Here is a 14,295-nt window from a genome sequence, read left to right on the forward strand (position 1 = left end):
ACCTTTTTCCTACAAACTTTCTCATAACTTTATTGAACAATATTTTTCAGTTTTAACATTTTCTTTACCCCTATCGATCTAAATGTTCACACGACTCACATATAGAAGCATATACAAATAAAAACTATATAAATAAACATGATTACTTATAATCATTACTGCAAAAGTAGCACAAGCACAGCAGTAGTATAATCACTACTGTAAAGCACTGGTACTCAGCTGAATCCGGTTAGACTGGAAGCCGACCCCAACATAGTTTGGGAAAAAGGCTCGGACGATATATATATACTTATAATCATTACTAGTATGCAACGCAACACTCCGGATGAGAAGTCTCATTAACACTGCGGTTACAAATAACCGACTACGTCTAGACTGGTCACGTAACACTCGGATGTCATAGACATCATAATATTACACTATCAAGTTATAAAAGACAACTTAATTTCAGTTTTTAAAGTAGAAACTCGTTCAAAAAAGTCGTGTAAGTTACTCTACATCGTTGTTTATTATTGCTCTTTTTACTCAGGCTTAAAAATATAAGTGTTATCAGATAAATAACCAGTTTGTAATCAACTAACGCTTAATATATTTACGATATTTTTATTGGACTAAGATATAAATATGCAAATAACTTGGTCACGTGTAAACACATGTGCTATTAATTCTTTCAAAAGCATACTCATTGGTAAAACCAGAAATAGACAGAGTCAAGTTTATATTCAAATAGTTACAGGTACGTTATTATAATTAAGTTACAATGATCTAGTCAACTTACTCAATAATATTTTATTTATTTACATTCTCAATATTTATTGTAAACATACGCGTATTTTCGCAAACACCCATATAAACAAATCTAGACCTATAACCGGTTTGCTGTCATTTGCATATTATTATCATGTATCACTCACTCACACCGTGGCGTGTATTTACAAATATAATTTTACGAGCATATTATGCCTGCCAGATAATGTGGGTCAAAATAATACGATAACGTAATCTCAATTTGGTTCGCAAATTGCAAACATGGATAGAATTTATGTGTTTATATTGTTTTAAAGTTGATATTCTGCACGTGACAATATTTCAATTTAATCTGTGTTTTGTTTAAACTTATTTTTAGCGTCTCTTTTTCTTCTGTGGGTGTGAATACTTTATTCATATTTTTTTAAGTAATGCCTCCGTGTCTTAACTATAAATAAAGAACTACCTAACTTAAAACAATCAATGACATTTTTCCAACACAAAAAACAGTCACCACTTCAAAAACATTATCATCACGTAAAACAATAAAAATAAATACACCAATGTTACATAACGGTGTGACAGACGGCCGTCTCACGTCGCGACCACGTGCGTCTGTAAATGTTGACTTATCTCAATTTATGTGTCATTGTTCCTCGCTGTGTTTGTTACGGTAAATATGAATGGTCCTAACTGTTTTCAGGAAACTTTGTGTGTTTGTACTGAAAACTTAGAGTTAAACTCAGGAAGAAAAGTCTCGGAATTGTGGGACATTGAATAGGAAAATAGATCTGACGAAAGCTTTTCTATATTTATAAAAGTTTTCAAGACATTTCATGTACAAAAGTCTTTGTTAATACGAAACACTAGAAATCAACCATATATTAGGTATGTTTTATCAAATAAAACACATCAAGACATGAAATTTTGAAAAAAAAAACAAGAGCAACAAGATAATCCTAGAAGCTTCGCGAATCGCGCCTCTTTAAGACCAAGGCATAAATATGTAGCCAAGACCTATTTCCTGTAAAAAAGTCCTAAGAGCATAGTAGTAGTATGTAGCTTAACAATGGATAATTAAAAAAAAATAAGATCAAAATCTAGGACGACTTCCTTCAACAGACAACGCTAAATATAAACTGTAGACTTATCTCAATTTACATATAATTTCATTGTTTTGCGTTAAACATAAGAACAATGAAATGACCATATGTCTAAGGTAAGAACAGCTGGCATGCGTGTGTATGAACGTAAAATCCCGTTATTTGGTCTTCCACCTCAATGTTGAATGGTTTCCTGGATGCTTTAACTCTCTTTAATGCTTATTACTATATTGTGCCTTGAGGTTTCGTTCTGTAGGGAACCTCAGAAAAATAATATATGAGCTTATCTGTCATGAGGATTTTTTAATAAAAATCCTTTTCATTTTCCCGCGGTTTCACCCGCGTTCCACTTAGTCGGGAAGAGTGTAGCTTTCCAACGGTGAAATAATTAAACAAACAAAAAATCTTTATTATATTACTTTGTCTAGATTTATTCGTTGAAGTCTTAGGCAGATAAAATACCCAATTATGGTCTTTAGGTTTTACTATAATTAAAAGAATCAAATAGCTTTTAAACAAAAAAAATGTAAAGGACTCCTTTACACCAATTACACAGTTCTTTACGCATCAGTAGACAGCCTTTCAAACCTACACAAAATTCAAGAGTGCCTGTCTATGGCACCCGTCAACCTCATCGTCCGAACCATAAATCTTCAACTGAATAAGGTACGTCTTGAATTCTAGCTGCCGACAGTCTCACTGCCGACCGCACATGCCACTGGTTTGTATGAAACCGTCTTGGCTCGAAGCGGCAGCAGCATGTGCCCATACATATCAAATGTTTTCGGCAGTTGCAGTCGGCAGCTAGTATTCAAAACGTACCTTTACAGTCAAAATGACGTCACAACAGTTTATGTTACTCGGCCTATTGACGCGTCTTGCACAGACATTGGGTTAACAAAGAGTGGGCGAAACAGGAAGGAGTGCTTGTGAATTGTTTAATGATACCTACTTGATTGTTTGATAATACGTAATTGATGTACCTAACTTTATGAGATTGAATTATTTAACTAGGAAAATAATAAGCTGAAACCTATTAACCTTTCAATACTCTTCTTAGTTCACATGACTGTTTTCTCTACTCATGCAGCCTTAGAGCCCCAAAAAGAAAATAATATGTTATCGGCATCAACATAGGGTCATCCAGATTAAGTTCGTACAGATATTTGTATAACGTAAAGTCTGTATCGTGTACCCACCATTCAGGCAGCTAATCTCTATTCACAAAATATTTCCTACAAACAGAAGACGATCTGACGATCCTAATCCAATAGCCAACAGCATACAGCTCCCGAATTTCAATCACAAAGTTTGAAACGTGAAACTTTTTTATTGTTACAGGTATATGAGAGCTACTGCACCGAACCGCCGCGCTTTGAAAAATCGCCACTTTGTCAACACAGGAAGGGGGTCGGCCATGGTCCGGTTCACGGGTATGTTGCTTTTATTTTTTTTTACTAACTTACCCCAGTGGTTTTACCCGCTTCGTGATGGAACTATTTCGTGCAGCCGGTTAAAAAGTAGCCTAGAACCATATCTAGTAGTAAAAGTAGTATAGGCTTGAGGATTGGCACGTTAAATCAAAATCCCTTCCGTCGTTTGCGCGTGAAACAGTAACAAACATTACAACTGTGACTACATTTTGCCAGTGATTTCGTCCGTCTAGGAATACTTCCAATAACTGAATAAAAGGTAGCTTATGACTGTCAACAAGGCACCAGTACTTAATGTCATTTTAATCATTTCAGACATTTTTGCGTAAAGCGTAACAAACAAACTCGCTTTTGTATCTGTAATATAACGTTTTTTTTGTAACTACCTAGGCTCGTTGTACGAACTTTTTTTTATCGTTTTTACCCTCCATGTTTTACAGTGTGACTAACGCAGCACTGGAATTGAATGTTTGAAACTAGATTCAGCCCGCGGCAATTCGACCTGTGTTGTAAAACGCCAATTTTTGGAAACGTTTTGGCAGTTTTCATGATAACTTTCTGACAGCACTAACTACTATTCTGACTTTTGCAAATAAGAAATCTCGTTGAACAGTTATTGTGTTTTAGAAATAACCAAATTCATAGGAATTGAAAACATCCTCCTTTCTTTGAAGTCTGTTACAATTACCTAATTAAAATTACAACGCTTAAAGTCAATAGTACCTATATAAGGTGCTTTATTATTACCTGCCAGGACTTGAATGGAGGGTAGTATTGCGTTTATAGATTACAATAGTAAATATAATTTATTGATTATTTGTCATTTTTTTTTTATAAAAAAAAATACGAATAAATTTGACTTAATTGATTAGTTTAAAACCATCCAGCAGAGTTGCGCGTTGCCACTCTTGCAGAACAGATAGAAAGAGATAGCAGTTGTTTCCATTGACGAAGCGACAATACGCGCGTAATTTGTGAACCACGTTATGCAGAGTACAGCCAATGTTAATTTAACTTGTTTACTGTCTCAAATTGAATTGACTGTTCCGGGGAACGAAATTTCTTCACTATTGTAATCAATAAACGCAATACTACCCCCCATTCAAGTCCTGGCAGGTAATAATAAAGCACCTTATAGAATAGTAGGTATGCATAATCATGACAGTTGTAAAACTACAGCAAAAATAATTTTTCACATGTTTTATTAGAATGTCTAAATAACATAACCCCGATTTTATTTGCAAATAATCAAAACGTCAAATCATGGCTGAAAAACGTGACTCCCTAATAAAATGCCAGACGTGTACAAAAAAGTTTATTGCATAGTCTGAAAAAACATTTACCTATGTCGATAAACAGAAGTAGTACCTAAAGTATAATAACATTTTTTAGCATATCTCTATCGCACTATATTCGGTCAGAATCACTCTAATCGAACGTGCATATCGATAAATATAGAGCAAACGCTTTTATTGACGGTATTATTTCCTAAATTGTTCGTTTGCGTACATATTAAAAGATTAGAGGTGCATTAACTGTCGATTTTTGTATCGATAAGAGGGATTTCCTACTGATAAATTGTCATGTTTGTTTTGACTGACAATCGATTATAATAGCTTTTGAAAACTAGTGTTCACAATAAAAAATACTTTTCAGAAAAATATACCTAGAAGTTCAATATCTCAAGATAGATCACAAATTATATCTACTTCTTCAGTAGAGAAGGTACAAGCTTTCATAAATTAAAAATTAAGTACCTACTAAATAAATTAAGTAGAGACCCCTCCTTTTTGGGATGAGTTTTCTAAGTTCCTATATGTTGATGTTTCAAATATTAAATATGTTTTTCTTTGCAGTGACGAAACAAAGGCGATTTGGGCAGCAATCCGGGCTCTTCTGCATGATGGCAGTCTCCTCAAAAGCTACGACCAAGCTTTCGATGAAATTGCCGCAGACACTACAAGAAGGTAAACAATATTTAAAGTATATAAAATATGTTAATATTAAAAACCGTCTGTCTTGAAAGTGCTACACTAAAACTGAAATAAAAATTATTACGGCTACAAAAACCAGCCTAACGCAAACCCAAGCAATATATATGTAAATCAGACTTAAGCAAAACTTAAATAGATAAATTAACTACTGTCACAAAAAATATATCTATCGTAGCCTAAAACAATAGATTGCAACATTAGAAGTTTTTATTACAGGTTCAAATAGCAATGAACTATGAGAATAAACATAACCTAGACTAAACAGGACAAATGTATGATAAAATCAACAATGTCATATTGGAATAACTGCACACTGCAAACTTTTAGTCGGCTGACACTTTATTTTTTGTTTATTTATTTATTACATTTTGGGTATTACAATGACATGATCACGACATAATAATAATTTGATTCACCAAAATCTGCCTGAAAACGCGTACGAATATTATATAAAAAAATTCATAATAACATGCAGTAGAATTATAATGAAGATAATAAAGAAAATCTACTTAAAATAATATCACATTATCTATCTAATAATGAAAAAAAAACTAATAAAATCACATTTAAATTGTTCAGGCCTAAAAATCAGGTATTTGGTCGGTATCAGACCCACTAAAAACTTCGATGGAATTCCCGATTTTCTTAAAAAAAACTTTTTCCCTACCGTCGGGACAACAGTCGGCCGACGGTTTGTCTGCAGTCCTCTAAGCAGAACAAATGTATGATAAAAATGACATTGTCATATTAAATTAGTAGGATATTAATAGACTTTACCTGCTGCTCAATCAAATTCTTAAGGCCTTTTCTAAATATAGACAGGTGTGATTCATTTTGTAATCGTCTAACGTTGCTTGATTAGCATCGACCTTATTCATGATTTTAATGTAGGTTACTTAATTTATTCTTAATCTTCTTGCACTTTTATTCTAAATATCATGTGTATTTAAAATAGCAATAAAATAAGATTATCGTAGAAGACTTGGATGAAGCCAATTTTGGACATAAACAATAAGATTAACTTAGCGAACTTAGACTTTTTCGGCAAAATGAAGTTTTACTTAAGACAACATTTGTAGGCACAAGTTAAATGCTCCTAGTTGTAGGCCGAGAATATATAAAAAAACATTAGGCAGAAGGGGTTAATTCATTGAAACGACGTGACAGATTTTTTTTAAAACCCCTTTTGGTATACCCTGGATGGATCTATGATAATTAGACCTGCTTAATAGTTTTTTCTATCCCCAACATTTCCTAAAGTTATTAAAAAAACCTTTGGTATTCTGGCTTGAGTACAAACAAATGCTTTTCCCTCAGACTGGGAGATCTTCGTAACGCAGAAAACGCGTTGAACGATGAGTTGGAGACGGAAATCTACCGGTGGGCCATCGAGACTATCGGCATGATGATCTTCGGCATCCGGCTGGGCTGCCTCGACGGTGCTGTGCATATACCTACTGCTGATAACCAGTAAGTTTGAACAATAAAGAGAAAATATAGGAGATATTTTCCGAAGTTGATGCTGAAATGTTGAAGTTTTTTTTTGTCTAGTCTCGTAATGGTAACTTATGGATCTATCAAAAGCATGTAGAAACTTTCTCTTCATATGAATGATTGTGATTGTGAACTTAATGGCTAGCTTGTTTTAAACTTGAAATGAAACAAAAGCCTTACTCGAGTTGATTGCTGCAGTTACGGACTTTTGAATCAACACTTTCTTCTTAAAGGTTTGAGTGTTTCTTACCCATTCTTTGCAGTCCTTCAAACTTTATTCAGTATTGCACTTGATGCCTTTCAAATACATTAAATATCTCAAGATAAGAAACTACATATTACTAAATCTCACTACCAAAATATCCACCTTCAATTTTTCTCCATAGAAAACCAGAGAAAACCTCCTTAGATGACGAAATCCATGACCTATGCTCGCTATCCAAGCGTTCTCTTGAGGAGTTGACTCAAGCCGAACGTCTGGTGCGGTGCAGTCGGGACATCGCAGACGGCAGCTTTCTGGTCCGAAGTGAGGGCACCCTGAACCCTGATAACCCGACATTTAACAGTGCTTTGAAGGCCTTTGACAGACATTTTAGGTGAGTTTTCTTATTTTTAGGTTATTTCTCTAACATTGTAAATACATTGCATAGCAAATACAATAAGTATAGTTTTAACCGACTTCCCAAAAAGGATTTGGATATTTTTTATGACATTTAAATAGCTGAACTGATGTAGATGGTTGCGGTACTGAATACTTTCTTTGCTTGTGCTTTCAATTCCATTATAAAAGAATCAAAAATACTAGAATTCGTTTCACCTTTTTTGCTATACGTGCATTTAATTTTTTTCTGATTAATTAATTATAAAAAATAATTTAATAAATAAATTAGGCTGATGTCTATCAGTATTCTCTTAATTAGTCTGTCCTCAATCCTTGCCCCCACACATAGCATTCACTTCAACATTTTCGGCACTATGTTCCTATCACTCTATCACATCGTGATCACATTGCCAACACGTGCCACGGCCATTAGCATGCACGTGAGACATTAGCATGCATGCACGCATGCTGTCCAAACTTGCTGATATTGTATCATCAGCCTTGATGCCAGTTTATTGCCGAAATATTTGAGGAAGTTAGATTTTGGGAATTAGTGGTTTTATATGACTTCATTATTTATCATCATCCTCCGAGCCTTTTTCCCAACTATGTTGGGGTCGGCTTCCAGTCTAACCGGATGTAGCTGAGTGCCAGTGCTTTGACTTCATTATTATATTGCGGAATTCTTTATATGAATAACATACGCCTCTTCAATTTATCAATGTTCATAAGTAGGTATAGTGCTCTAAGCCACAAGAAACAAGCTGTGCTTAGTTTGTGGTTCAACGTACGTAAGCATAAGTATTGTAAAGTTACTTTTAGTTAATAAACATTATTTAATTTTTAATGATCTGTTAGGCTTTGAACGAATTATCAACCTTTTGTGAATGGGTTGCCCTATTGGTGGACAGTAAAGAATATTCTATCTATCTATCTATCTATCAACATACTAAAAAGTGTATCTAAAGTAGGTAAGCTTTCGGGTATGACTAACACAAAGAGCCACTTTCTCGTAGAATTCCTCACCTTGACTTCATTCTTAATAAGTAAAGCCTAAAAAATGTAAGTAGGTACCTAAAAAAGTTCTACAAAGTCTTAAAATGTCGCGTGGGTGTACTAAAATAAATCTTCTCTTATAATCTTGACAAAAACCAGACGTTTAGACGGTGCCGTAATAACGTTTGCATGCCTTAAAGTACCTACTAAAATTATTTTATCTTTGAGAACCAACACATCACAGATGTTTTTTTTTTCTGGTGTATTTATCAAAATTAAATAGACGAAATACTACTCTTTTATAATGAAATGTTTTACATATAAAATCAGCGCCATTTTGTTTTCGTTCTGCAGAGAACAATATTTTTATTGTAAAGTGTATCAAATCGGTTACTTGAACAATAAAATTAATAACTGTTTCGGTATAGAATAAAACTCGAATATCAAGGTCAAATTGTATTTACGAAAACATCTTGATAAGATCGTAAAGTTTGTTATAAAAATATTTTTATTTAGGTAATGGTACCTAATAATCTTTATGAGAAATCTTATTATATATCCTCTTACAAAACTTCTTAATATAAAACTGAATTTAAACACGGCGAATTGCATCTAAGGGGTTGGTAAGGGGTACCGATTATCATGATAGATTTTTTTTCTACGGTTTCGCCCTTTTTTCTTTTGAATGAGCAAATCTTATCCCACCCAAAACAAAAATGTGAAAGGCTGCCAAGTTCGATAATATGGGAATGCTTCGCCTATAAAAGAAGTGAGATCTGAATAAGTACCAAGTTCCATACACATACCTCAGTTAAAAATAGTTACTTTTTAATGATGTTACTTGGCAACTTTTCACACACTTTGTTATAAACCTATTAAACGCAAGGAATCAAGTATTTAATTTTCTATTAAAACTTGCCAAGTAACATCATCACGAATCTCAGATCGGTCCGACCATTCGAAGATATATTATATAAATATAGATAAAAGTTCGTTTTAGTTCCTTAGGGGTATAATCTGAATTATTTCGAAACTGACTCACACTTGGCCATTTTCACATTTTTCCCTTTACCTTGACATAAAGACCTACCTCCATGCCAAATTTCAAGTCAATACGACCATTGGAAGTGGTCTAGGTTTTTGATGAGTGAGTCAGTCAGTCAGTCAGTCAGTCAGTGAGTGTATATTAAAAATAGCGATTTTCTGACGTCAATATCTCAAGACCTACAATAGGTATATTCATGAAATTTTGTATTTAAGATAAGTGAGGGGGTCTCAACAGATACTAGAAATTTGATATGCGTAAATAAAATAGATTTTTCGTTATAGGGGGGTCGAATTTGGCCCGAAATGGTTCGTGTAATATAACCCACGGCCGGTGTGCCGCTTTTTTTTTGCTCGAACTTGACGGACACACTGCCGTGTGTCTAGATCATTAGTTCCTGAGATTATCACACTCAACCAACCATTATATTATTTAACATAGCTTAATAATTAATATGATACCGATTAATTTACCATGATTAATTTTGCCCTCAGTCTCACGGAACACTTCCTACTTCAAGCACTGGAATCCCTCAACAGCGGAGAGTTGAAGCCTGAGCAGGCGTTGTTGGACAAACTGAGGCCACTGCAGAGGCGGATACTGCCACTCGCTGCTGATCTCTTACTGGCTGGAGTTAATCCTGTAAGTTAAACATTTTATTATAGCAAACTAACTTCCGCTAGCGGCTTCGCCCGCGTGGTATGGTGATAAAAAGTAGCCTATGTGTTAATCCAGGGTATCACCTATCTACATACCAAATTTCAATCAAATCGGTCCAGCCGTTTTTGCATGATTGAATAACAAACATACATCCATACATTCTCACAAACTTTCACATTTATAATATAAGTAGGATGTGAAAGCTAGTTTATAATATAAGTAGGATTATATTTTGCATTTTAAGAACCTTTCAGCATACCTACAATTTACATTGAAACATTCATAGAAGGCGCTAAAAAATCAATTAACCGAAATATTCTTGCAAGAATCGGTGTGACAACAGTGCTTTTACTTGCCATAAACATAAAATTATTAAATAATTATACCATTCGATTGAGATAATAACAAATTACTTCCTCACAATGTAACCCACTAGAAATTCAATTTGGGCTTAAACTTTGGGCAATGGACTTTATCTATCCATTATCCCTCAAAAATCAATTTAATTTATGTAGAATCAAGAAGATACCAACAAAACTACTTTTCAACACTGAAACAATTAATGATTAAAACCTTCCCTTCGCAGCTCGCCCAAACAGCCCTACACATGTTCTACCAACTATCCCTCCACGCCGCGCGCCAACAACGCGCTCACGACGAGGTCCACTGGTCTATAGCGTCCCGGGAGGCTGGGTGTGACACACCCGAGCTGCCGTACGTGGCTGCCTGTGCTAGAGAGGCTATGAGACTGCATCCAGCCACGGGAGGAGTTGTTAGAAGGAATAGAGAGGCAATCGTCGTTGGAGGATATGAAATTCCTGCTGGGGTGAGTTTGACACTTCAATTTTCTTTATTGGCATAGTCACTAGTCTATAGCGTTCAGTTAATACTGCCACGGAGTTGTTAGGAATCCAGAAGTTATCGATATGGGGTATGGGGGGAAAGTGATGCTGTAGTATTTTACATAGATACAGTGTAGTGTTGGTCTATAGCCATAGAAGCTGGTTGTGATTGGCCTGGGTTGCTATATGTAGCGTCTCCACAGGCCAAACGGGTTAAATAGGCTAGAAAGGGCTTGTTAGAAAAATCAGAAAAAATATCGTTGTAGAGAGTTTAAATTCCTATGTTTGCTTCTTTTTATTTACCTAATCTACTGGTCTATAGCCCCTATAGGTTTAATCCATAAAGGCACGCTAGTTGTAACTATCCTAAGTTCCCATATGTTCCTTCTTTTACATAGAACAAAATAGATAAAATAAACTACGTATACTTACTTATATTAAACCTCACATATTAAAATTCAACCCCACTCGCAAACTCATTCGTCTCAGATAAAACAAGATTATTATTGCAAGCAGCGTCTGTCTTGCATACATACCGCCATACCGCTGCAATCAGTCTAACTCTGTTCAAACAAAGCGACCGTCACTCAAATAACATTCTCGTGTTTATGTTCTGAGAGCTGAAGGAATACGTAATCTGTAATTTGAGGTACTGTTGTGCTAAGATTGGAGAGAATTTGCATTGGTTTAAGTGTGCAGTGTAGCTAGGGGGTAATATTAAGGATTGATGCAGGATAATGAGAGAACTAGTAATATATAAGGTCTGTGCGGGAATTGGTTCCAAATTTTATGAAGGCTCTCCCTTGATGTCTCTTTCAGTTTGATAAGATGAACATACAAATAGCAGAAATTAAAAAAAAAATGATTTTTCCCCTTTCCGTATCCCGATACACAATTTGGATTTCTTTCTATCTGACATCATCTCCCAAGCAACTCTTCTCAGCCATAGGCTCTTTCACCCAAGTTTTTTTATTCTATCAGCAGTAATCAAAATGCCCGTTTAAATTGCAAATTCTAGTAGACGTCTGTTATCTTTGACTTTCAATAATTTGAAGATGACAGTCGACCCGTATAGATCTTTAGTCCTTACCTTTATATCATTAATCACTTCATAGGAGTCACAATAAAGAAAATGTCTAACAAACTAATTTCTTCCACAGGTCGACATAGTCCTCGCACACGGTGTAACAAGCAAATCCGAAAGTCAATGGGGTCGTGCAAAGGCCTTTATTCCTGAACGATGGTGCTCCGAAGGTTGGGAGCCACTAAAGGCCTCTAGGGCCCATCCCTTGGCCTCGATGCCTTTTGGCGAGGCCTGTCCTGCAACTGGCATTGTTGGCAAAATGCTGGCTGCTTTAACTACCAGGGTTTTGGATAAATATAGACTGGAATGGCATGGCCCAGCCCCTAGCGTGGCCACTGTTGGCGTTAATAGGATTCAACCGCCATACTATTTTGTATTGCAGAAAGCTGCTTGAGTTCAATTGTGATATAGGCTTAAGATTTTTTTGGTGTTGAAGTTGGGTGTGACCAGTGATTAAGAACAGAAGATAATTTTAAGATGTCTTCTTCTTTCTCCTGCCCTGTTCCCAAATATTACTTGGGGTCGGCGCAATATGTCATTTTCTTCCATTTTCCCCTGTCACTCGTCATACTGACACTCACTCCCTTCCTATTCATATCATCTTTCAGGCAATCCATCCATCTTTTCTTAGGTCTTCCTCTTCCTCTCCATCCATCTACATTCATACTTAGCACACACTTTGTTGCATGCGTATCATCCCTCCTCATTACATGTCCATACCACGACAATCTTCTACTTCTCATCTTTTCTGTAACTGGCGCTACTTTCAGACTTCCTCTAATGTAATCATTCCTCACTTTATCCATTCTTGTAACACCACACATCCATCTCAGCATTCTCATTTCTGTTACATGCACTCTCTTCTCGTCCGTCTTTTTCAATGCCCAACACTCCGATCCATACAGGACGACAGGTCTAATGACGGATTTGTAAATTTTAAGATGTATATCCTATATATACCTATACTTTGTATATTTTTCTCTTGGATCGAAGTAATTAAAATTGTACTTCAATAAATAAAATTGCATTGCAGGAGTTTATTATTGATTTGTGAATAAAAGTGGGTCTCCTTCATTTGACTGTTTTTATGCGTTACGTGCATTATTCCGCCTATTTTAATATTAATGTTTTTTTCCTATTTCACAAACTTCTGTTAAAAATATTCTCATTTATTTAAAAGGCTCAATCAGCGTTCTAATTTATTTTATTTCTGCTTAAAAAGCTATAATTCTTCAAAGAAAATCCATCTGGCAAACTCATTAGCCTAAATAAGGGATCATTATATTCCCCTTTTCTTAACCAGGTTTCCTGTAAGTCAATCAATCACCAACTTCAATGGACAAAGGCCTTTATATAAAGCTCTGTTCTTATTAAGACAGATTTCAAATAAGCAACAAAAGACTGCCTTATTCTTCGAAATTATGAAATTCGTATTCTCTCGAAATTCTCTTAAAGCTATATTTTTCGTCCCGTTTTACAAGGTTAAAATCGGGTTTGGAAGGAAAACGAAAAGTGTGATATTGAAAGATAGTGAAATTGAAAAAAAAAATACATCGTCTTTTGTGCTTCTTTGATAAATGTAGGGTTAAAATTGTTTTATTTAATTGATTATTTGATAAAAGTTCCTGTGTAAGAATGTATTTTTATTTATTTTTAAGCTTGTTTTTACTATAAGACATATAGGAATAAAAATGTCTAATCTCAATTAATTTTCTATCAGTTACGTATTTGTGTTTATTTTCCTTAGATATTAATTTCAAGATAATCTGTGTGAAAAATAGTCATCCTCCTATTAAAATCTTAGGGTAGGTTGCATTATAAGATTTTGTAGCGGTAACGATAACTAAACATGCCTTCAAATTGGCCCTAATTTGGAGTTATAGTTTAGTTACATATATGGTGCAATCCACCCTTCATAATTATTTTATATACTTTGATACCTTAGGTATTTATTTAGTCATTCCGTCTATAAATATTACCTAACTACTAATTTCTAATCGAATAAAAAAATATGTTTAATGCTATCATTTAAATAGCGGACAATTATTGGAAATTTTCTTTTTATTCTCTCACCCTTATCCCTGTTCCCAACTATTGCAGTCTTCAGATCAATTCAGAAAGTTATAACTACTTAAAAATCTATTCATTTCTTAGGCGTTCATTTAGACGATATACTAATAGATAAACTTGAACCAAAAGAATAAAAGTTTTAATATTATTGAGCTTAACCCTTCCAGGAAATCTGGCCTGATAAATTAATGATAAAATGTATTCAACTTTTTGCTTTGAACCGCTG

General features: G+C 34.8%; 1 protein-coding gene across 1 annotated transcript in view; it reads left to right on the forward strand.

Moving 5' to 3' along the window:
• LOC124637463 (probable cytochrome P450 49a1) overlaps nucleotides 1–14,052 on the forward strand; it is a 34,478-nt gene extending 20,426 nt beyond the window's left edge. Inside the window, exons 4-11 of the mRNA XM_047173962.1 lie at nucleotides 3,192–3,283; nucleotides 5,140–5,250; nucleotides 6,595–6,747; nucleotides 7,158–7,367; nucleotides 9,908–10,055; nucleotides 10,660–10,899; nucleotides 12,076–12,476; nucleotides 12,941–14,052. Coding sequence (XP_047029918.1) covers nucleotides 3,192–3,283; nucleotides 5,140–5,250; nucleotides 6,595–6,747; nucleotides 7,158–7,367; nucleotides 9,908–10,055; nucleotides 10,660–10,899; nucleotides 12,076–12,393 — 1,272 coding nt within the window. The 3' untranslated portion in view covers nucleotides 12,394–12,476; nucleotides 12,941–14,052. The remainder of the gene's footprint in view (nucleotides 1–3,191; nucleotides 3,284–5,139; nucleotides 5,251–6,594; nucleotides 6,748–7,157; nucleotides 7,368–9,907; nucleotides 10,056–10,659; nucleotides 10,900–12,075; nucleotides 12,477–12,940) is intronic.
• The last annotated feature ends 243 nt before the right edge of the window (nucleotides 14,053–14,295 follow it).

Source organism: Helicoverpa zea, chromosome 16 (genome assembly GCF_022581195.2).
Source record: "Helicoverpa zea isolate HzStark_Cry1AcR chromosome 16, ilHelZeax1.1, whole genome shotgun sequence".
NCBI lineage: Eukaryota > Metazoa > Arthropoda > Insecta > Lepidoptera > Noctuidae > Helicoverpa > Helicoverpa zea.